The sequence below is a fragment of the Mus musculus genome, chromosome 5, assembly GCF_000001635.26.
Source record: "Mus musculus strain C57BL/6J chromosome 5, GRCm38.p6 C57BL/6J".
In the NCBI taxonomy this organism is placed as follows: domain Eukaryota; kingdom Metazoa; phylum Chordata; class Mammalia; order Rodentia; family Muridae; genus Mus; species Mus musculus.
Genome location: NC_000071.6, coordinates 21,315,637 through 21,339,780, shown reverse-complemented (window position 1 = coordinate 21,339,780; position 24,144 = coordinate 21,315,637). Strand labels below are relative to the sequence as shown.

At 43.1% G+C, this 24,144-nt stretch overlaps 1 protein-coding gene across 1 annotated transcript in view, besides 1 other annotated feature; it reads left to right on the top strand.

The window, feature by feature from the left end:
- Ccdc146 (coiled-coil domain containing 146) overlaps positions 1–24,144 on the top strand; it is a 132,256-nt gene that overhangs the window by 84,897 nt on the left and 23,215 nt on the right. Inside the window, exons 3-9 of the mRNA NM_029195.1 lie at positions 6,679–6,761; positions 9,032–9,241; positions 16,980–17,037; positions 18,441–18,617; positions 20,179–20,252; positions 21,568–21,795; positions 22,809–22,995. Of these exons, the coding sequence (NP_083471.1) occupies positions 6,679–6,761; positions 9,032–9,241; positions 16,980–17,037; positions 18,441–18,617; positions 20,179–20,252; positions 21,568–21,795; positions 22,809–22,995 (1,017 nt within the window). The remainder of the gene's footprint in view (positions 1–6,678; positions 6,762–9,031; positions 9,242–16,979; positions 17,038–18,440; positions 18,618–20,178; positions 20,253–21,567; positions 21,796–22,808; positions 22,996–24,144) is intronic.
- Positions 8,670–10,627: an enhancer, noted in NCBI's record as "VISTA enhancer mm186". NCBI's record gives its function as "enhancer in: heart[3/5]" and the evidence as "EXISTENCE:transgenic organism evidence [ECO:0001131][PMID:17130149]".

Genomic DNA, 24,144 nt, shown 5'->3' with positions numbered 1-24,144 from the left:
TCGGTATTCCTTGGGTGAGAATTCTTTGTTTGGCTCTGAGCCCCATCTTTTAATGGGTTTATTTGATTTTCTGGAGTCCACCTTCTTGAGTTCTTTATATATATTGGATATTAGTCCCCTATCTGATCTAAGATAGGTAAAGACCCTTTCCCAATCTGTTGGTAGCGTTTTTGTCTTATTGACTGTGTCTTTTGCCTTGCAGAAGCTTTACAGTTTCATGAGGTCCCATTTGTCAATCCTCGATCTTACAGCACAAGCCATTGCTGTTCTATTTAGGAATTTTCCCCCTGTGCCCATATCTTCAAGGCTTTTCCCCACTTTCTCCTCTATAAGTTTCAGTGTCTCTGGTTTTATGTGAAGTTCCTTGATCCACTTAGATTTGACCTTAGTACAAGGAGATAGGAATGGATCAATTTGCATTCTTCTACATGATAACAACCAGTTGTGCCAGCATCATTTGTTGAAAATGCTGTCTTTGTTCCACTGGATGGTTTTAGCTCCCTTGTGGAAGATCAAGTGACCATAGGTGTGTGGGTTCATTTCTGGGTCTTCAATTCTATTCCATTGGTCTACTTGTCTGTCACTATACCAGTACCATGCAGTTTTTATCACAATTGCTCTGTAGTAAAGATTTAGGTCAGGCATGGTGATTCCACCAGAGGTTCTTTTATCCTTGAGAAGAGTTTTTGCTATCCTAGGTTTTTTGTTATTCCAGATGAATTTGCAGATTGCTCTTTCTAATTCGTTGAAGAATTGAGTTGGAATTTTGATGGGGATTGCATTGAATCTGTAGATTGCTTTTGGCAAGATAGCCATTTTTACAATGTTGATCCTGCCAATCCATGAGCATGGGAGATCTTTCCATCTTCTGAGATCTTCTTTAATTTCTTTCTTCAGAGACTTGAAGTTTTTATCATACAGATCTTTCACTTCCTTAGTTAGAGTCACGCCAAGGTATTTTATATTATTTGTGACTATTGAGAAGGGTGTTGTTTCCCTAATTTCTTTCTCAGCCTGTTTATTCTTTGTGTAGAGAAAGGCCATTGACTTGTTTGAGTTTATTTTATATCCAGCTACTTCAACGAAGCTGTTTATCAGGTTTAGGAGTTCTCAGGTGGAATTTTTAGGGTCACTTATATATACTATCATATCATCTGCAAAAAGTGATATTTTGACTTCATCTTTTCCAATTTGTATCCCCTTGATCTCCTTTTGTTGTCGAATTGCTCTGGCTAGGACTTCAAGTACTATGTTGAATAGGTAGGGAGAAAGTGGGCAGCCTTGTCTAGTCCCTGATTTCAGTGGGATTGCTTCAAGCTTCTTACCATTTACTTTTATGTTGGCTACTGGTTTGCTGTAGATTGCTTTTATCATGTTTAGGTATGGGCCTTGAATTCCTGATCTTTCCAAGACTTTTATCATGAATGGGTGTTGGATCTTGTCAAATGCTTTTTCCGCATCTAATGAAATGATCATGTGGTTTTTGTCTTTGAGTTTGTTTATATAATGGATTACATTGATGGATTTTCGTATATTAAACCATCCCTGCATCCCTGGAATAGAACCTACTTGGTCAGGTGATTGCTTTAATGTGTTCTTGGATTCGGTTAGCGAGAATTTTATTGAGTATTTTTGCATCAATAGTCATAAGGGAAATTGGTCTGAAGTTCTCTATCTTTGTTGGATCTTGCTGTGGTTTAGGTATCAGAGTAATTGTGGCTTCATAGAATGAGTTGGGCAGACTTCCCTCTACTTCTATTTTGTGGAATAGTTTGTGCAGAACTGGAATTAGATCTTCTTTGAAGGTCTGGTAGAACTCTGCACTAAACCCGTCTGGTCCTGGGCTTTTTTTGGGTGGGAGACTATTAATGACTGCTTCTGTTTCTTTAGGGGATATGGAACTGTTTAGATCATTAACTTGATCCTGATTTAACTTTGGTACCTGGTATCTGTCTAGAAATTTGTCCATTTCGTCCAGGTTTTTCAGTTTTGTTGAGTATAGCCTTTTGTAGAAGGATCTGATGGTGTTTTGGATTTTTTCAGGATCTGTTGTTATGTCTCCCTTTTCATTTCTGATTTTGTTAATTAGGATGTTTTCCCTGTGCCCTCTAGTGAGTCTAGCTAAGGGTTTATCTATCTTGTTGATTTTCTCAAAGAACCAACTCCTCGTTTGCTTAATTCTTTGAATAGTTCTTCTTGTTTCCACTTGGTTGATTTCACCCCTGAGTTTGATTATTTCCTGCTGTCTATTCCTCTTGGGTGAATTTTCTTCCTTTTTTTTCTAGAGCTTTTAGATGTGTTGTCAAGCTGTTAGTGTGTGCTCTCTCCAGTTTCTTCTTGGAGGCACTCAGAGCTATGAGTTTCCCTCTTAGAAATGCTTTCATTGTGTCCCATAGGTTTGGGTATGTTGTGGCTTCATTTTCATTAAACTCTAAAAAGTCTTTAATTTCTTTCTTTATTCCTTCCTTGACCAAGGTGTCATTGAGAAGAGTGTTGTTCAGTTTCCACGTGAATGTTGGCTTTCCATTATTTATGTTGTTATTGAAGATCAGCCTTAGGCCATGGTGGTCTGATAGGATGCATGGGACAATTTCAATGTTTTTGTATCTGTTGAGGCCTGTTTTGTGACCAATTATATGGTCAATTTTGGAGAAGGTCCCATGAGGTGCTGAGAAGAAGGAATATCCTTTTGTTTTAGGATAAAATGTTCTGTAGATATCTGTCAGATCCAGTTGTTTCATAACTTCTGTTAGTTTCACTGTGTCCCTGTTTAGTTTCTGTTTCCACGATCTGTCCATTGATGGAAGCGATGTGTTGAAGTCTCCCACTATTATTATGTGAGGTGCAATATGTGCTTTGAGCTTTACTAAAGAGTCTTTAATGAATGTGGCTGCCCTTGCATTTGGAGCATAGATATTCAGAATTGAGAGTTCCTCTTGGAGGATTTTACCTTTGATGAATATGAAGTGTCCCTCCTTGTCTTTTTTGATAACTTTGGGTTGGAAGTCGATTTTATCCGATATTGGAATGGCTACTCCAGCTTGTTTCTTCAGACCATTTGCTTGGAAAATTGTTTTTCAGCCTTTCACTCTGAGGTAGTGTCTGTCTTTTTCCCTGAGATGGGTTTCCTGTAAGCAGCAGAATGTTGGGTCCTGTTTGTGTAGCCAGTCTGTTAGTTTATGTCTTTTTATTGGGGAATTGAGTCTATTGATATTAAGAGATATTAAGGAAAAGTAATTGTTGCTTCCTATTATTTTTGTTGTTAGAGTTGGCATGCTGTTCTTTTGGCTGTCTTCTTTTTGGTTTGTTGGGGGATTACTTTCTTGCTTTTTCTAGGGCATGATTTCTGTCCTTGTATTGTTTTTTTTCTGTTATTATCCTTTGAAGGGCTGGATTCGTGGAAAGATAATGTGTGAATTTTGTTTTGTCATGGAATTCTTTGGTTTCTCCATCTATGGTGATTGAAAGTTTGGCTGGGTATAGTAGCCTGGGCTGGCATTTGTGTTCTCTTAGTGTCTGTATAACATCTGTCCAGGTATTTCTGGCTTTTATAGTCTCTGGTGAAAAGTCTGGTGTAATTCTGATAGGCCTGCCTTTATATGTTACTTGACCTTTCTCCCTTACTGCTTTTAATATTCTCTCTTTATTTAGTGCATTTGTTTTTCTGATTATTATATGTCAGGAGGAATTTCTTTTCTGGTCCAGTCTATTTGGAGTTCTGTAGGCTTCTTGTATGTTCATGGGCATGTCATTCTTTAGGTTTGGGAAGTTTTCTTCTATAATTTTGTTGAAGGTATTTGCTGGCCCTTTAAGTTGAAAATCTTCATTCTCATCAACTCTTATTATCCGTAGGTTTGGTCTTCTCATTATGTCCTGGATTTCCTGGATGTTTTGAGTTAGGATTTTTTTGTGTTTTGTATTATCTTTGATTGTTGTGCCGATGTTCTCTATGGAATCTTCTGTACCTAAGATTCTCTCTTCCATCTCTTGTATTCTGTTGCTGATGCTCGCGTCTATTGTTCCAGATTTCTTTCCTAGGGTTTTTATCTCCAGCGTTGCCTCACTTTGGGTTTTCTTTATTGTGTCTACTTCTCTTTTTAGTCTAGTATGTTTTTGTTCATTTCCATCACCTGTTTGGATGTGTTTTCCTGTTTTTCCATAAGGACTTCTACCTGTTTGGTTGTGTTTTTCTGTTTTTCTTTAAGGACTTATAACTCTTTAGCAGCTTTCTCCTGTATTTCTTTAAGTGAGTTATTAAAGTCCTTCTTGATGTCCTCTACCATCATCATGAGATATGCTTTTAAATCCAGGTCTAGATTTTCGGTTGTGTTGGGGTGCCCAGGACTAGGTGGGGTGGGAGTGCTGTGTTCTGATGATGGTGAGTGGTCTTGATTTCTGTTAGTAGGATTCTTACGTTTGCCTTTCACCATCTGGTATTCTCTGGAGCTAGTTGTTATAGTTGTCTCTGGTTATAGCTTGTTTCCACAGGTGATTATGTTAGCCTCTATCAGCAGACCTGGGAGACTAGCTCTATCCTTAGTTTCAGTGCTCAGAGTACTCTCTGCAGGCAAGCTCTCCTCTTGCAGGGAAGGTGCCCAGATATCTGGTGTTTGAACCTACCTCCTGACAGAAGTTGTGTTCCACTTACCATAGGTTTTAAGATCCCGTGGCGGATCCTGTGTGGGTCCAGAGACTCCCCGGGCCAGGGACCCTGGTGCTGCAGTGGGCAGGAAGGGACTTGTGCCCTGGATCAGGCCGGGTTATCTGCTTCCTTAATTAATGCAGTCTCGGGTCCTGCACGATTGGATTGGAGCAGGTGCTGTGTTCCACTCACCAGAGGTCTTAGGATCCCGTGGCGGATCCTGTGTGAGTCCTTGCGGGTGTCCGGAGACTCCCCGGTCCAGGGACCCCGGTGCTGCAGTGGACCGGAAGGGACTTGTGCCCCGGATCAGGCCGGGTTATCTCGTTTTCCTGTAATTCTTTAAGGGGTTTTTGTGTTTCCTCTTTAAGGTCTTCTACCTGTTTAGCAATGTTTTCCTGTATTTCTTTAAGTGAGTTATTAATGCCCTCTTCAAATCCTCTACCAGCATCATGAGATATGATTTTAAAATACAAATCTTGCTTTTCGGGTGTGTTGGGGTATTCAGGATTGGCTGTGGTAGGTATACTGGGTTGTAGTGATGCCGAATGGTCTTGGTTTCCATTAGTAAGATTCTTATGTTTTCCTTTAGCTATCTGGTAATCTCTGGTGTTAGATTGTACTAGCTAGTTTTGTGTCAACTTGACACAGCTGGAGTTATTACAGAGAAAGAAGCTTCAGTTGAGGAAATGCCTCCATGAGATCCAACTAACTGTAAGGCATTTTCTCAATTAGTGATCAAGGGGGAAAGGCCCCTTGTGGGTGGGACCATCTCTGGGCTGGTCCTTCTTGGTTCTATAAGAGAGCAGTCTAAGCAAGCCAGGGGAGTAAGCCAGTAAAGAACATCCCTCCATGGCCTCTGCATCAGCTCCTGCTTCCTGACCTGCCTGAGTTCCACTCCTGACTTCCTTTAATGATGAACAGCAATTTGGAAATGTAAGCTGAATAAACCCTTTCCTCCCCAACTTGCTTCTTGGTCATGATGTTTGTACAGGAAAAGAAACCCTGTCTAAGACATAGATGTTCTAGCTGTCGCTGGCTGTAGCTTGTTCCTCCTGTGATTCTCTTACCCTCTGTCAGGTCTCCTGGGAGTCCAACTCTCTCCTGAGTCCCAGTGGTCAGAGCATTCTCTGCAGGCAAGGGACCCTGTCTAAGAAGCTCTGTTGCTTCTGAGGCCCATGTGCTCTCTCCTGTGTGGACTGGTCTCTGAGAGACCCGGGATAAAAGATGGAGTTCTCACCTGAGTCCCAGGGTCAGAGCCCTCTCTGGAGGCCGACTTTCCTCAGTGATCCTAAGATCCTGGGTGTGCTAGGGCGCCTGCTGCGTGGAGAGTCATCTGGGGACTTGGGACCATCTGCTGATTTTGTGCCCAAGGTGGCGCAGTGCTTGGAAGGAACTTCAGCCACTGGTCAGGCTGCTGGTCAGGCCGCTGGTCAGGTGGGTTTCCTGTGTCCCTGTCCTTGCTGGCCCAAGTCCCTCTGGGTTGTTTTGGAATAGATGTTACGTTCCACTCACCAGTGATCCCAAGATCCTGGGTAAGCTAAAAAATAACCCCTGCATTTCTGAGCGAAGTGACTGGTGTGCAGCTCCTGCTCCAGAATTGCCTTCTCTCAACAAGCAGCCGTCCTGGTAGTCCACACAACTCAAAATGTCTGCTTACCCTAGAAATACACTTTTAGAACAAGAAGATATTTCATTCCTTGAGTTTCTGGGTGAAGAAATCATAGCCTAGAGAAGTTTAAAGACTTGTTCAAAAACAAAGATCTTACAAGAGGCAGGCTGGAACTACTCTGTGATACCCAGCTGCTTTTGAATGGGCCACATTGCTGCACATGTAGTCCTCCTAATGCTTAGCTGAAAGATTTTAGAAGACATATATGAGTCTTTTCATCTCCTCCACAGGCATACGAACAGTGATCGCTAGCAGTAACCTATGTGCATCCACAGGCATATGGACAGTGATGGCTAAAAATAACCTATGTTCCTCCATAGGCACAAGGACAGTGATGGCTAATGGTAATCTATCTTCTCTATAATAGCTGCACTCCAAGGGAAAACTTCCTGGAACCAGAATGGCAGAGTTGAAAGCCAAGTACACCTTGCTACACGATACAGTGGTGAGGTATGTTCTTTGCCAGCAAGGAGTCACCTTTTATCGTCTCTGTACTTCTTCCTTATAACAAATGGGACCTGTCTTCATTTGTCTTCTCTCTGAAATCTGGGGCAAAGATCAGAGTTCAGGTGGTTTTAGAAATCACTAAAGAAGAGGTTGTGAATGTGTGAAGAAGGGAGACTGAAAAGGAAGAAACCAGGTGGATGGGGTCATCTGTGGCTCATGTTGTGGGCCCAGTGTCACAGACTTCTGACTAGAGAACAATTACAGCTCTGCTACCAGGAAGTGACAAAGCCAGGGTACTTGTCCACTTGTTTGCACCACTCATTAGGAATTACTCCTGAAGAAAAGAGCTCTTGAACTTTGAGATGACAAACGTGCATTTCTCAGGCAGAGTAGGCGCTGATGTGTGTATGATGACTATTGAAGATACTTTGGACAAGAAGACCCCTCTCCAATTGTCATTCAGAAGTATAGTTCTGTGAGAGCTTAAGTTCAAGTCAGTAGAAGGTCAGAAGATGGGCATCCACAGAATAAGCCATCAGCTTTGCCCAGAGCCTACTACTTGCCACTGGGTATTGAAGCTATTTCTCTTTAGTGACAAGCTATCAGTGCAGGACCAAAACTATGTAGTGACATCTTCTGCTTCCAGCTTGTGTTGTGAAATAGCTACTTCCCCTCTGCTGCTCACAGTTTACCTCCTCCAGAGCCTTTACTTCCTTCTCTACCTATTACAAAACCCACCACTCTCTCTCAAGCCCATTGGAAAAGCACAGTGAAGCAGACACTATGTTTTTGTGGCTAGGGCTGCAGGCAGGCAGATATGGGTTGGAAGTACTGAACCCACATCGACTGAGCTTTCCACAAGACTACATTAGAAGTTAAGTTCTCTCCTCCTGACACTGTATGTCACACGAGTATATGTGTAAACTACCACCTATGTTCTGACTGGAAGCTCACTTCTGTGTTGCCCTCCTCTCCATGTGGAAGAACTCTAGGGCCTGGAGACCTGTCATTGTAAGGAGCCCAGGTTATGCCAGATGAACACAATGTTAACATACAAGAGCACCGAAGCGTAAGAGAACAGCTCCCATTTCCATTCCCGGAAATTGGAGGAGTTTTCACCAGTATTGCTCTGCTTGCTCTCTGGCACCTACCATAGTTCCTGGAACATATGAGGCTCCGATAAATGTTTGGCTGGATGCCACTAAACACATGACACAGTAAAGCGTGAGAAAATAGGGTAAGGGAAGCCTGTTACCTCAGCTAAGACAGCCTCAATCCTGTTTTAGGACATCTTTGCAAATAAGCTGAAACCTAGAGATTTTTCTTGGTAAGAACATTTAATAGAATACACACATAGAAGTAGGTGTTAGCTTTAAAATAAAATAGCAAAGGCCTGCCTATGGCTGCTGGGTAGGGGATCACTAATGTGAGGGTGTCTGAGACAGATAGGCCATGTAGACTATAAGTTGGGTGCCAGTACTAGTTTGTAACATGCAAGACTTCTGGAATATTCTTGGGATCAGTCAAGTATAACTTTTCTTATCTATCCAGATCTGCAGCCACTTCTTTAAACCGGGACAAGGTCACAGAATACAGCTGGGTTTTTAGGAACTCTCTTTTCTGTGATAGTCAAGACTATTTTTAGCCAAGCATCAGGGCAGGATTAAAAGCTGATTAATGTGCATAATTTTATAGGGGAATTTTTCCTAGTTTCCCACTAATGGCTGTTAAAAAGAGTGCTTAATGTCTTAGATCTGTAATGAAAAAAGATCTTGGTTCAGTCTTACTTAGAGAATTAAAAGCACAAAAAAAAAAAAAAGGAAAAAGAAAAGAAAAGGAAAGAAAAAAGAAAAGAAAAGAATTTCTGGGTTATTTGAGGGGCCCATTACTTTTTTTTTTCCCCTTCCTTGGGAGCCCTGGTCTTTCTTCAAAGTCAGAGGGAATATCCTTTGGATTACTTGCCTCTACTCTGCTTCTGCTTGCCCCTACTCTGGATCTAGGGACCTCTGGAGGAACTTATGAGGGGACACTGCAGCTGACTGTGTACCTCTCCCAGCTAGAGGGTGGGTGACTCAGGCTAGTCGCTGAGCCTTGTTCTTGCCAGTGCTGAGACTTAGTATGACTGATCAAACTGAATCCAGGAGTAGGAACATCTGTGACATGTTCCCATCCTACCCCCAAATCCTCTCAGGAATACGGGGCGGGGGGAAGGAGGGGTGTCCTGAAGGTACACACGTCCCCCCTATCAATATCTCAATGTCTTTGAAACCCAGCACGCAGGAGTCTGAGGTGCAGCTACTGGAGAACGCCAAGCGCTTCACGGAGCAGATCCAGCAGCAGCAGGTCTGTCTGCAGCAGGCCGAAGACTTCCCCAACGTCTTCACCACTGAGGTCTGCAAACTTCGGGAGCAGCTGCTCAAGTACCAAAATGAATACACGGCAGCGCAAGAAAGGGAGTACAATATTCAGTACAGGCTGACTAGGTGAGTCCCCGGGCGCCCTGGAGACAGCTTCACTGTCCCATAGTCTGTGCAGGCTGACTAGGTGAGCCCCCGGGGCCGCCCTGGAGACAGCTCCACTGTCCCACAGTCTGTGCAGGCTGACTAGGTGAGGTCTCTACTTGTTGGAGACAGGCTGTTTCCACATGACAAGTTAATTTGGGAGAGGGTTTAGGTATAAGAAGTCTGAGCTAACAATTACAAGCCCGGTTACATTTCCCCTTGGCTCCCTTCACTAAAAGATCACACAAGAGCTGGGCAAAGAACTCTGGAAACTGAAATCCCTTCCATGTTTGGAGCTTTGGAAACTGCTGGGAGGTGGGAGGTGGGGGGAGGGAGGAACAGAGCGGCCTCTTTGCTCTCCTGCCCTTCCTCTTTTGTCCCTCTCTTTTCCTGTCTCCTGGATAGCTGTGGCTCCTGACATCATGTTGCTAGGCACCCAGGTCACATCCCTTCACTTTATCTTCTAACACAGCAGCCACAGGACCCTGTAAGTTAACTTTTGTCCCTTCTTACTAAAGAAAAGTGACATCCTCATGGAAGAGTCATTTGCTTATACAGACCTAGAGGGGACTCACTCAGTGAAGCAAAGCAGGTGCCAGTGGGAGAGTGAACCTGTTTCCCAAATACCCCCTGCTTCCATGGAAGTTCAGCTTGCACCTCTGCATGGTGACTGGAATTTTGAGCTGTGATGTGCCAGTGCTGTGCCTGGGTGCTGGGAAGAAAGTTGAACCTGCCCTCCTAGAGTCTGTTTCTATTTAAGGTGGAGAGCTTTGGCTATTTTTAACAGTATGTAGAATTCAGACACTACAACATAACTCAGCCCTGCATGGAGACAGCAAATGCCTGAGTGGCTTCCAGGCAACCATGCGAACCCCCGGACCTTGAGATTTTTCCTTCTGGCTTATTTTTTTCAACTGAGAGATAGATAAAGGAAGCAGTTTAATGAACAGAATTCTATTCAGAAAGAAAAAGAAAAATAGGCGGCTTTTTTTTTTTCTATGTGTCTTTCAGTCTAAATTTGTTAGGACTCTCCAGATAGAACTATAAAGGGAAAACCAGCTATTTCCGTGAGCACTCTTTCAGCTGAAGAAAATAATGAAATTAAAACAATTGGTGGTTGTTCATTAGTCTTGCAAATAGGAATTCGTGACATTTTGTGAAAGGGTACAGAACACATAAGTCAGCTGGTTTTTTAAATTGTTTAAAATTTCCAAGTATTCCTGCCAAGAAAAAAGAATTGGGGTGGGGGTGGAGGGTTTCTTGACTTTTAGGTATAGACAGGCAGACTGTTCACCAAGCTCCTTAAGATAGGGGAAGGGTGGTGTATTGTCACTTACGATGGATGAGAACAAAAGCATGTGGCACTTTACAGTGAGCAGACCTCCTGTATCCTCTAATATCAATATCTCCAGAATTAATAAGCTCATCTCCATAAAAACAATTTTGTTAGCAAAGGGAATTCCAGGGAAGAATAATGGGCTTTGTGTTTGTTGTCTGTTGCCTTCACACACTTGATATTATGTGGTACAGAAATAAATCCACTCAACACTCCCGGGGGAAAAAAAGTAGGCATTTCCATCCATAGATAAAAATAAGCAAAGCCAATGAGAGAATGCTATTCATCCAAATATACAGATGATGTTGGTCAGTTCAGCACAGTAAACTATCATTGTATTCAGGGCCTAAATAATACAAGCCCAAGTGGCCAACATCCTCTACCCCAGCATCTTCAGGAACGTCTGAGTCACTGGTGACTGGCAAGAGCAACATCAAGTTACTTTTACTTTGGCTTCTCTCCTCCTGGCTGCTGCCACTGCTGGCTCCTCCTGTTCCATCTCTTCCTCTTCTTCTGTCTCCTTCCTCTTCTTATACTTTTTGAGACAGGGTCTCAAAAACCAGACCAGGCTAGCCTCAAAGACACAGAGCTCTGTCTGCCTCTGCCTCTGCCTCTGCCTCTGCCTCTGCCTCTGCCTCTGCCTCTGCCTCTGCCTCTGCCTCTGCCTCTGCCTCTGCCTCTGCCTCTGCCTCTGCCTCTGCCTCTGCCTCTGCCTCTGCCTCTGCCTCTGCCTCTGCCTCTGCCTCTGCCTCTGCCTCTGCCTCTGCCTCTGCCTCTGCCTCTGCCTCTGCCTCTGCCTCCCAGGTGAATTAAGGGCATGGCCACCAGGCCCAACAGCTGTTTTCACACAGATTAAGCTTTTTAATAGATGCTAATGGTTAGTAAATTGTTTTGATTAGTTAATAATTAATCTGTGTTACACAGTTTTAGTTTAGGGATCATACTTAAATATAGATAAATAAGTAGTTAAATCATACTGCAGAGAGCTTATTTTGCAACCAAGGAAGTTGTTATTTTTCTAAAAGCTTTCTCTGATAAAGGTTCCAATATTCTCTCCAACGTTCCCCTTTCCTGTTGCCTTTTGAGTTTCCCTGGTTTCCAGTAGTTCTTGAAATTTGGGCAGTCGGTACAACTTGTTTCTTGGTCTAACTCTGACATTTTCTGACAAGCTTTGGTCAGTTGGGGAAGCAAGGCAGTAATCAGTGACCTCCAGCATGCTATGGACTGAGAGCAGCAACCCTCAAGCTGGGCATGTGCAGGAATGTCCTGGTGTCTGGGTGATTCTCTCAGTTTCAGTGACTAGTGATTGTAGCCTTCAGGCAGGTTTGTTCAGTTAGGAGAGAACAAGGGTTATTTGAATATGAGGCTAAGAGTTAACATGTACTCACTCTAGTATGTGGCATGTATTACCATAACAAAATCCAGTCTTGTCCCAGCAATGCCATGCGAAAATGAAAATCTAAAAAAAAAAAAAAGTAAAACAGGTTAAATGTAATCTGTCAACATTGTGACATTATTTACAAATGTAAAAAATTGAACGTCCCTCGGAGCTCTTGACTCTAGCTGCATATGTATCAAAAGATGGCCTAGTCGGCCATCACTGGAAAGAGAGGCCCATTGGACACGCAAACTTTATATGCCCCAGTACAGGGGAACGCCAGGGCCAAAAAGTGGGAGTGGGTGGGTAGGGGAGTGGGGGGGGGTATGGGGGACTTTTGGGATAGCATTGGAAATGTAATTGAGGAAAATACGTAATAAAAAAATTTTAAAAAAATTAAAAATTGAACGTCATCTGAAGTTTTGAAAAGCTGGTTGTCTTTCAGCAGGTTGTATTCCTGTATTCTGTTGCCTGGCATCAACTCTGGAGTCCCCATACCTGTCACAGCCAGAACTGTGCTGGGGGGAAGTACTTATCTCTGGTTTTTGTTTTTGTTTTTTGTTTTTTGTTTTTTGTTTTTTGTTTGTTTTTGCACAACCTGGCAAAACTATGGAGCGTAGAAATGTGTGTAGATTCCTGCATAGGATAGGCCTGGTGTGTGATAAATAATGCTTAGAATCATTTTATCATAGTATCTCCTCCCAATAGAAAACCCTGAGAATAACTATTCAATTACTAATTGTGGAATCTGTTTAGCAACTAGGAAAACATTATGTAATTTCGACAAAAATACACTCAACCATGCATATGCAGTTAATATAATTTTACTAAGCATACATGGAAGAATGAAAGGACCACCATGGTACACAGTGTTATTCTTTGAGAATAGAAGAGTGCACCTTTTAAAGGAAATAAAAGTCCCTGTTTCTTAAAGGAGAAATTCCTTAATAGGAATACAACCAGCCTTCACAGTCCTAGATAACTAACCATTCTGTTTGTTCAAAGAAAACGCCATTTTGTATCTATTTAAAGAGAAGACTGCAAGCCCTTATCTTGGGTTCATGTTAGTTACCACCATTGTTTCCTTCATCAGCAATGGCTGGCAGCACTCAAACACCCCCTGGTGGCAGCATGCCCAAAGTGCTGTGTAGCAGGTGAAGGGAAAAGATAAGTCTAAGGACCAAGTGGTAAATACTCAAAACTGAAAAAAGTCAGCTTGAATCTGTGCTCATTTATATTAGGTTCCATGTGTCAGGCATCATGAAACTATCATTAATGTACATCATTACCAATGAAAATATGCTAGAATAAAACCTGATGCACAGATGTGTGTCTACCCGTGGCTCCTTGTTCCTGGATCTTCTAATTGGTAGGATCGGTTTGATTCAGTATGACCACAATGCTCCACCCAGCCCAAATCTCATCATAGAGTTAAGTGATTCTAGATGCTTTAAGTCTGGCTGTGTTCTCTTGCTGACCAGACACAGCATTGCATGGAGAAGGCGCTGCGATGATAAGACTGCAGCAGGGGGTGGAATCGTTGGAGAAGGGGAAGCGTCAGATAGCCCTGTGATCAGGCATCAGAGCTTGAGTGAGTCTAATGGCGCTTTTCCTGTCCACTCTAGCCCTTTGAAGGAGAGGCAGGGCAGTATTAGATGGAATTATTTTCCATCTTTCACCCAGAAAGTCAGAGCCAACTAGACTTGGGTGTTTTAATTCTCCCAGGCTGCTTAGATTCTGATAAAACCCTCCAAGTTTACCCTAGAGATCAACAGAGAAAAATCCAACTCTTCTGAGCTTCCTGATGAGGGGTTAGACAAAGCTTATGGATATAAACTAGTTGCTCATGAACTTCCTGGCTTACCCTCAAGCTGCATATTTGTAGATCTGATCCCACACAGCCCGCAGAAACTTTGAGAACTAGCTAAGTGGTCAGTCAGCTCTCCAGGTCCCAACAGGAAAGCTCTAGCTAGCAATGCAAAGGTGCTGAAAATTAAATCAGTCTAAAAACCATAGTTGCCAGCAGCATTGGCTGGATCTTTTGACCTGACCTGAACTGAACCATGTCTACTAAAGCCAAAATATTAACTGTTTTCATGTTTCTGAGTAAAGCCTAGAATCCCATCACATAACCATTCAACAGTTTTCCCATATGAAGAACCAGGCAAAGAGAGCTCAGCTTGCCTAAGAGACAGCAGATGTCAGCCTGCATGCTAGAGGTTCCTGAGTTAAGTGACAAAGACCTCCCTGCAGCTTTTACATGCACACACCAAAAAACAACTCCAAACATCAAGACTAACGGAGGAACAAAAGTCTCAGAAGCTGCATCTTAAGAAGAACATCTCTCGATGTCATTTATTTCCAGCTGATTCAGTTTTTCACTACAAAAGTAACCCCAAAACACAGTCTTAGATGCAGCCAAATACTTCTAAGTTGTTCATGTGGGGATTTTATAACTGAGAAATACAGTAACTGAAAAGTTAAACAATCAACCGATGGGTGAACAGAAGATTGAAAGTAAGAAAAGTCAGTGACTCCAAGATAAATAGAAAATGCTCTGTCTGGAAAACAGAGAGAGTAAAGAGAGAGAACCTGAGAAGCCCATGGGACAGTAGCAAAAAGCTCTCACACCGCAAAAGAGGCAAGAAGTGGAGAAGACTCAAGAGTAACTCCCCGGCTTGTGCACTTGGACACGAGATGGGGTAGACAATGTGAGGCTTCAGAGGGGAACAAAGGGACTCTAACTGGAAAAGTCTGGCTTTGTCTACCAAGAGTTGAGAAGTGAAAACTTGCCAGTTGAGAGAAGTTCCAAGGCTGGAGATACTGACTTGGAAATCATTGCTTGTCACTGGAACTTTGGAAACAGAAAGGGGAATAGAAAGGTTAGGCTCCAGTGCCTCGGGGAAACAATAGTACATAAATCTTACTGTGGCTGTAGAGGAATGTGACGTGTATTTATGACCTGGTGTGATAGTGCACGCCTTTAATCCCAGCACTCAGAAGGCAGAGGCAGGTGGGTCTCTGCGAGTTCAAGACCAGCCTGGTCTGTGTAACACGTTCCAGAACAGCTAGGGTTATGATGATGATGATGATGTTGATGATAATAATGATGATGATGATGTTGATGATGATGGTGATGATGATGATGATGATGTAATTATTTTATTTACTTATATCCCAACTGTGGCCCCCTCCTGGTCCCCCCTTGAAGAGTTCTTCCCCTCACCCCCTCCTCTTCACCTCTGAGGGGATGCCCTCCCTAGATATCCCCCCACCCCTGGAGCATCAAGTCTCCACAGGATTAGGTGCATCCTCTCCCACTGAGGTCAGGCAAGGCAGCCTTCTGCTACATAGGTGCCAGAGGCTTTGGACCAGCCTGTGTTTGCTTTTTGGTTGGGAGTGGCCCTATCTTTAAAAAGGGGGGTGGGGAAGGGAAAAGTGTGTTTCTCGTTCTGACATAGTTCAGTGAAAGTCAAACAGCCCCCATCCTGTGTGCTTGCCAAGTGGTTTCCATTCAGTGTGGCTGGGAAGGCAGGTGACAATCACCCTCCATTGTCCCCAGTCCAAATGCAAGGGAAGCTATAAAATGCAACCTTCTTATGTACTCAGGAAGAGGGAAGGATATGACAGATATAAAGTGTGTTTGTCACAGGGACTAAACACACATGCTCCAAGAGCCTCTGCTTAGTTTCTTCTGCTCCAATGCTCTATGTCTCTCAGTGGTGCTTCTCTGTAATACCATTCCTGAGGAATACAAATGTCATGTAAAATGTGGGAGCTCTTGGGATGACCCTTATTCACAGCTGTGAACATCTGCAGGGTCTTCCCTTCATGATGTCCATGGTACTTTCCCAACTCAGATGTAAATAACATGAAGCAATGGGTCATTCTTCCAGCAGCTCTATTTCTCTGTGTGACTCTTTATTTAGTATACAAATTATGTATTTCAAAGAATGGAAATAGGAATCAAACCAACTTGGAACCATCCGCTATATTCCTGCTACTAATTATCAAGTGCCAACTATCTTCTAGCAATGGTGGCGCAGTGTAAAAAGAGCAAAGTCTCTGTCCTTGCAGAGCTAACACATGACAAAATACCAGGCAGCGAGGAGCACACATGGAAGAATAAAACAAGCCTGGTGGGGATTGTTAGTACTGTGTTAGGAGGATGATCCAGAGTAAGCCAGGCAGAGGAATCGGGCAGGCCAGAGAGCCTGCGGTTGGAACAGATTCAGGAAGACCAAGTTGGCGAGAGGGAAATGTGTCAAGCAGCAAGACTGGAGAGGCAGATGATGTGGAGTTTCAACTTGGTCCAGGTTTGACTAGATGTTATTGAGCAGAAAATTGATGGGATCTTGTTCATGTTGCTAAAAATCACTGAACTGACGGAGGGTTGAATATCAGGGGCAAGGGTGAAGTCAGGCAAGGCAGAGCCTTTGGAAGGCCCCAGTAGTAATTCAAGGCAGAAACATGTAGACAGGAAAAAGTCCAGAGCCTGCCTGGGAGGAGTCCTAATCCACAGGGATGCCCATGATCCAGGACACTTATAATAACATACCCAGAGAGCTGGCGTATTAGGTACGAACATATGTTGCTGCTGGAGTGTGGGCAGAAGGAAACACCTAAAGGCCAAGGAGCGTCAGAGCCATCACTGAGAGAGGCTAGGATGTGAGGAGACAGCCTGGGAACCCTCTAAGAGAGAGGGCACTAGGATGTGAGGAGACAGCCTGGGAACCCTCTGAGAGAGAGGGCACTAGGATGTGAGGAGACAGCCTGGGAACCCTCTAAGAGAGAGGGCACTAGGATGTGAGGAGACAGCCTGGGAACCCTCTGAGAGAGAGAGCACTAGGATGTGAGGAGACAGCCTGGGAACCCTCTGAGAGAGAGGGCACTAGGATGTGAGGAGACAGCCTGGGAACCCTCTGAGAGAGAAAACAGGAAGGCGCAGGACAGAAACAGCTTACTCTTTGGTACATTTTGTCAAACATGGTATTTTCTTTTGGCAGCTTAACAGAAGAAAAGAGTATCATATTAAAGGAATTTGAGAAGATACCTAAGCCAGGAGTAAGTATTAGAGTTTATTAAATTCAGCTGTATTCAAAAATCCCTTTAAAAATAATAGCACACCCTGAGACATTTGAAGCACCAATAATCCAGATGCCACGAGGAAGATGGACATCCTTGTGAGCAGGCCCAAGCCAGGCATGCTATAGGCTTTCTGTGCTGGTGTCTACACTAGGCTGTGCTTAGTCACAAAGCAGTACCTGCTTTGTTTCTAGAAGAAAATAAGTTTCTGTGCCTGTCACTTAAGAACATCTCTTCTGTTGTTACTGCACTCAGAATGTCCTGAGCTTCTCAGACCTGGTTCATAAAGACAACACATCACTGTCACACCATGACCAAGGCAACATGGAAAAGAAAGTATATAATTTAGAGCCCATGATTACACGGGTCAGTAGAGGCTTTCGTGGCAAAAGGCAGGCAGGCAGGCGTGGCACTGCAGCAGTAGCTGAGACCTTATGTGGACCCAAAACAGCAAGGCAGGCAGACATACATGGAGAGACACACAGAGAGAGACAGAGACAGACAGAGTCAAAGAAGAGAAGAGAGGAGGGGAGGGGAGGGGAGGGGAGGGGAGGGGAGGGGAGGAGGAGAGGGGGAGGAGAGGGGGAGGAGAGGAGGGGAGGGGAGGGGAGGGGGAGGAGAGGAGAGGAGGGGAGGGAGGGGAGAGGGAGAGGAGAGGGAGAGGAGAGGGAGAGGAGAGGGAGAGGAGAGGAGGGAGAGGAGAGGAGGAGAGAAGAGGAGGCAATTTAAATTTGAATTTTAGTTACAGACTTAGGTAACTTATTTTAACTCCTTCCAGCAGTATGTAGGAATCTCAACAAAAACTCAGAGCAGGCTAATCAATCTATCCACTTGGCTATTATTAGCAGATAGCCCTTCTGAATATAAGAAGGTGTTTATCTGTAAGTCAAGCCCACTCCAGATAATAAGGCAGAGGAAACCAAGTGTCCCGTGAGCCTGACGGAGGATGCTGAGGTGCTACTGTGTGGAGATTCGAGCCTCCTCATAGTTAGCCGCCGTGTATGACTTAGGCTAACCACAAGACAGATATTCAGATGATTTGCATTTGACTTTGTCAAATCTCAACGCTACAAGGAAACAGAATGTACATTTTCACAGTGCTTCTTAGTATGAAATAAAAATTAACACAGAAAACATTTAAAATATGAAGCACTCAATTTTAAAAAGTACTTCAAAACCGTCACATGCTTAGTTAACATGGTATAATCGCATGCTGTGGGTGAAGGTATCAGGCATAATAAGTTCCCCTGAACTTCCTGGGAATCACGAGTCTTAGAACATGTCCAGTGGACACGGTGGATGCGATTTGATTTTAGTCCCATTTTAAAGTGGATGAGCATTCACCTGGACTGTCTAGCTGACCATTCTCATGACTCTTCAAGGAAATAGAGAAGAAGACGAGGCTCCTGAAAGAAAGCACTGAGGAACTGCGCAAGGAGGTGATTCAGAGGAGACTGGAGATCAAAAACCTGCGGGAAGATGTGGTGCTCAAGCAGAAGCAGCTAGTGAGGGAGCAGAAGGAGCTGGAGGAGCTGATGGAGTATCAGGTTGGCTTGAAGGTACGTTGTCGACAACCCATGACTGTTTAAACGTGGTGCCTATGTGGATATAAAAACCTAGGGATGGAGAGTAGCTACTCTACGTGACCAAAGGAGCTGTCACACAAACGCTAGGGACTCTGTCAAATGCAACTTAAATTCTGAGAATGTATAAAGGGCATGGGGGTGTTTGATCAGAAAAGACATGTGAAAGCTCACAAAAGCTGTCGTAATTTGCAGGCCTAGACTTGGCAAATGGGCCACCAACATTTGCAGTGAGGGTCACAAACACAGACGATTTCTTGAAAGGCAGAGAATGTTCATCCCTCTTGTATCTGTTTGTATTGCCTTATACTTGTATGCTTGATCCCACTCTTCCTTTAACTGTAAAAGTGACTAGGAGCATATATTAATGTTTTAGGAAGCAATTAGTTGCAATTAATTTTATTTTGAAAAATGTATAATAATTCTCAAAACAATTTAAATTATTTAAAGAACAACTCCCAAAACTCATTGGCCTAGAAAATACTCATGATTGTTTCTGACCTTTTCCCCTCTTACCACATACCCATCTTATCTGGGGTATAGGAACTAAGAAGAGAGTCCTTTGCCAAGAACCCAGGGAGCTTCAGCTTCCAGCACATCGCGTCTAGGAATCTCTTCCAAGGACTTGTACCTAAGTTAGAAGTTGTAGCTTTTTACTTGAAGAGGGGCTTCAAATTGCCAAACTTCAGCCCTGTAAAGCCTGGATCTGCTCCAGGATTAAGCAGGATCCCACAGAGAAGCACTTCATCCTGTCAGTGCTGTGTGGTGTTTAGCTCTCACACTCACGTGTGGTTCCAGAGCTCACAATCTCCTGAGCACCTCAGATAAGCAGGGTCTCTTTCATTACCCCTAATGGAATACCTACAGTGAACTTTCCACTAATGCATACAGCTTGCAGATCATGAAGGTCCACAGGCTTAGCCTCCAACCTTGGCCCTGCATGTATGACCCGTGTAACTGTAGGCCATGTGTTTGGTTTCTTTTGTTGTTGGTTTTTGTTTTTCTTGTCTCCTTCACAGTCGGAGGCTGGGCTCCCTGGAAGCAGTATCTAAGACCCTTAATGTAGGAGGAATCTATGGAGTTCACAGTGGAGTGGGATAGAGCTAAAGAAGATGGGCTAGATACTGTTTCTGCTGTAGAACTCTAGTCTTGGCCTGGCACCAGAAAGAACCCTAGATCTTTAACTGAACCACCGAGGCCTGAGCCAAGGACCATGTGGCTACATCATTACATCATTACATCAATCATTACATCATTACATCAGCTAGTCACTGGCCACAGCCTTCTCCATACTTCCTTCACCTCTCTCACATGAGGGAAGAGGGAATCTTAGAGGGGCACCTGTAGCTGTCCTACTCTGTCATCTGCTTTTTGAGATGGTAACAAGTATAATGACCTGATAAGGCCAGTGTGAATATTGGAGGAAACAAAGTGTACAGGGTAGATGGTAAGAATTCTACAAAATTTAGTTTTTCTCTCATTTAATTTGCTTGCATAGTTGACTACACAACTTACCATGATTGTATTTCTTTACCAGGATGACGTGGTCCACCATCAAAGTGTTCCTGTACAAATTACAAAGGAGATAGAAAAAATGACACGCAAAAAAGTGTATGGTTTAATATTTTTATTCTAAATCCCTCCTAGGCTACCTCTCCCAAATAATGTGTGTCTATGTTATAATATTTACAAGTTATAATCTTGAAAATACCTGATCTTGGTCCCATATGGGCTCTATGATTCATGTTCTTTAAAAGAAAATAATACAGCAAATGATAATAATTCTATTTCAACTTATAAATTCTGTTTCTATGGAGACCACCAGTGACTTCATCAAGGCTGGGGATTAACCATTTGAACTTAAATTTCATGGTCCCAAATGATGCTCAGACAACCGCAGCCCAAATGATGGCAATTCCTCCCTTTGCATAGATTCACCCTCAGACAACTAGAGCAGACTTGAGTATGAAGATTGCTGAGAAGCTCTTAGGATTTCAGTGATCAAAAAGAAATACAAGATTGGTGCATATAAAAATATTCTTGAGAAATAACGTGATTACTCTAGAAACTGCTCTTAAAAGAATACAGGAAAATGGAGCAGTGGTGATTCTAAAACCCAAGGTCACCAGAAGGGAAGTTAATGGAGTCAAGTCTGGTCCTGGAGGCTAGTCACAATGGGAGCAGAAACCACAGGTGACAGAGTGCCATCTGAGGAGAAAAGAGAATGGGCAAATGCCTGTTTTCAGGAGCATTCTAGGAAGTTATCCCCTGTCCCTCCCTCCCCTCTCCCTTTCCTTCTCCTTCTCCCTCCACCTCTGTCCTCCCCTTTCCCTCCCCCCTCCCCCCCCCCCCCTCTCTCTCTCTCTCTCTCTCTCTCTCTCTCTCTCTCTCTCGTGATGAAATACCCTGACAGAAAACAACTTAGGGAAGAAAGCAGTTTATTTCAGCTTACATTTCCAGAACACAGTCCATCATCGAGTGGATATCAAAGCAGGAATTTCCAACAGTAATCATGACACACATAGTCAAGAGCAGAGAGATGGGAAAGAATTTATATGCTTCTGCCTGCTTGTACTCAGCTTGATCTCTTCCCTCTTATACAATTTAGGATCTCCCTGCCTAAGGAATGGTGCCACACACAGTGGGCTGTGTCTTCCCACATCAATTTACTTAAGACAGTCTCCCACAGACAAGCTCATTGGCCAACCCAATGGAGATCATTCCTCACTGAGAATCTCTTCCCATGCAATTCAAGTTGATGAAGAAAGCTAACAATCACACCTCCAAGTATCTCCTATCTTTGACCTTTACATCCTTCTAAGCTCAGTAAACTTGTGACTAGTATATTTTTGTCTGATAATAGGTAGAGACAGCATGAACTCAAAATAAGCCCTCTTACTTCTGCTTCTGTGTGTACTCCCTACAGAGAAACAGAGAAGAAAAATATTGTCTTGGAATCTGAGTTGAAAGAGCTAAGTGACTCTTTAAAGAAGCTTGAAAACAAAGTCAACACTCTTGCGGAAGAAAGGGATGACATAATGAAGGAAGTTGAGGGCAAGCGAACCTTACTAGAAGTCAAAGAACGAGAGTATGGCCAACTGCTTAAACTATTGGAACTAACCAAAGAGAACGAAGCCTCCTCGCTAGCTGAAAGGTTGCTTATATTTCTGCACATTCTGTCATTTAAATTTTAATCAATGATGTCCTGAAGATTCAAAATATTACCAATTGATTGTATGCTGTTTCAATAACAAGTTGTAGAATTATAAGTCAATTTTTAACCATTAATTAAATGTACCATCAAAGCACTTTGAAATATTTTTCCTATTCTTTAATTAAAATTTCCTCAATTCTATGATTCTGAACTTAGGAATAAAATCTATTGTTGACTGTAAGTTTATGGGGAACTATATTGCTGAAATATGCAAGTAATTCAGACACTTGCCAATCAGTGAGTAGTATTTCTGACATAATCCCAGCATTTTCTGGATGAGGGAGATTTCATGGTGTGATTCCATACTGGAATATTTTACTTCCGACTCTGTGTATGTGTGGGTGGGGTATCCACATGTATTCATGAGCTCATAGAAATCAGAGGCCAACCTCTGTGTCATCCACCTTGTCTTTTGAGACAGAGCCTCTCCTTAGGACCTCGGACTCCCTGATTAGGCTAGGCTAGCTGGCTAGTGAGCTCCAGAGATCTGGCTGTCTCTGCCTCCCCAGCACTCAGATTACAAGTGGGTTCTATCAGTTAAAGCTTGTTACATGGATATAGGGGGCTCAAATCCTGTTTGTGTGGCAAGCCTTTTCCAACTATAGACTCTCCTATCCCCTGACTTTTCTTAAATGCTAGAGGTTGAACCTGGGACTTTGCCCTGGTAGGCAATTGCTCTACCACTGGCCTTTACTTTATTTCTTACGTTAAAGTAAAATTTCAAGGAAGGAAACTCGAAACCCATGACTCCCCAGCCTATCATTACATTTAATTTATAAGATTATACTTCTAAATGATACCAACACACAAAAGTAGCTGATTTGGGTTTCACTTATGGTTTATGGTTGTAATGTGAAAAAACTTCTGTGTATAACCTTGAGCATGCTGTCTTTGATAAGCTTAGAAAACTGTATAAGACAAGTCACTTTGATCTTCACGCTTGATCTGAACAGAGGGATCTTGGATATCAATCTACGGAACTGTCTCATCGACAAGCAGAACTACCATGATGAACTTTCTCGTAAGCAAAGAGAGAAAGAACGAGATTTTCGGAATCTGAAGAAGACAGAGCTGCTCCTGAAAGTGTCTTTGGATGCGCTCACTCAGGCACAAGCCATGAATCAAAGGCTTCTACTAGAGGTGGATATGAAAACACAACATCTCCATTTGTTTAAGCTCAGGGCTCTCTATGAAAGTAAAAGTGTTGTGCTTTTGCTATCAATAGAAAAAAAGGGACAGTGGGGTGGCAATTTGAAGATGTGTTATCCCCTTAGACTGCTGATAACCCTGTAATATTTCCCACATCTTTTTCTAGCCCAAGACTAGTCAATTTTTTTGTTTTGTTTTGTTTTGTTTTGTTTTGTTTTGTTTTGTTTTGTTTGATTGGCAGAGGGATAATTGGTCCAGCCAATTTGGAAAGAGCCTAGACAATAGGCCTCTATGCAGTATATAGTATATAGTATGCAGGAGGACTAAGCTAGATATTTGGGTTTAAAGAGTCAGATCTGGCAGTTAAGGAGCAAATCCGATTGCATAAATGTCTATAGTTGGTTGGCCATCTGGACTACTAGCTAAAGGACCCAGTATCAAGCTGCCTGACTAGTTTTGTGTACCACCAAAAGAGGACTCTAGTCAGGGGATGCTTGAAGTAATGGGATATCATTTGACTACTTCTATTCCCAGAGGTATGCCCTTGCTACCTGGGAGTCTCGTTTCTTTCAGACAGCATCTGCTGTGCATTCCCCATGCTCATGGAAAGGCAGAGGGTCCTTCAGAGGGCTGACTCCTTATGTTGAAAGCTGTGTTGGTACATTCTTTGATGAAAATGGGGTCAGGTCTCTGAAATGTGACAGCCGATTTGCACAGAACCCATTCTCTTTAGAATTATCGTGTTCTGGGATCTTGTGCATGTTCATGACCTTGGAAGTAAATAGTCAACTCTTGTAGACATGTCTGAACCTAACCTGCACCTGGTTTTCTTCTCCTAGATTCATGGAAAGTTTACATTGCTTGTGCCCTTTGCATTTAAGAAGTCACATAACTGTGTCAGGCCAGTGTATTGTAGGAAGAAGTGACATGCCATTTTTAGCTCAAGGCATTTTGTTGCCAGTGTGAGGCCTTCTGGCTCTTTCTATTGCCTGTGGTAATTGTGGAAGGATGTTATGGAATGGAAGTGCTGTAAGGTGGGAGGAATACTGAACCATAGAAGTCTTGTTACTGGGCTCAAGTGATGATAGCTCAGTGATTAAGAACACTGGCTCCTTTTCAGAGGACAGGGGACAAGAAATT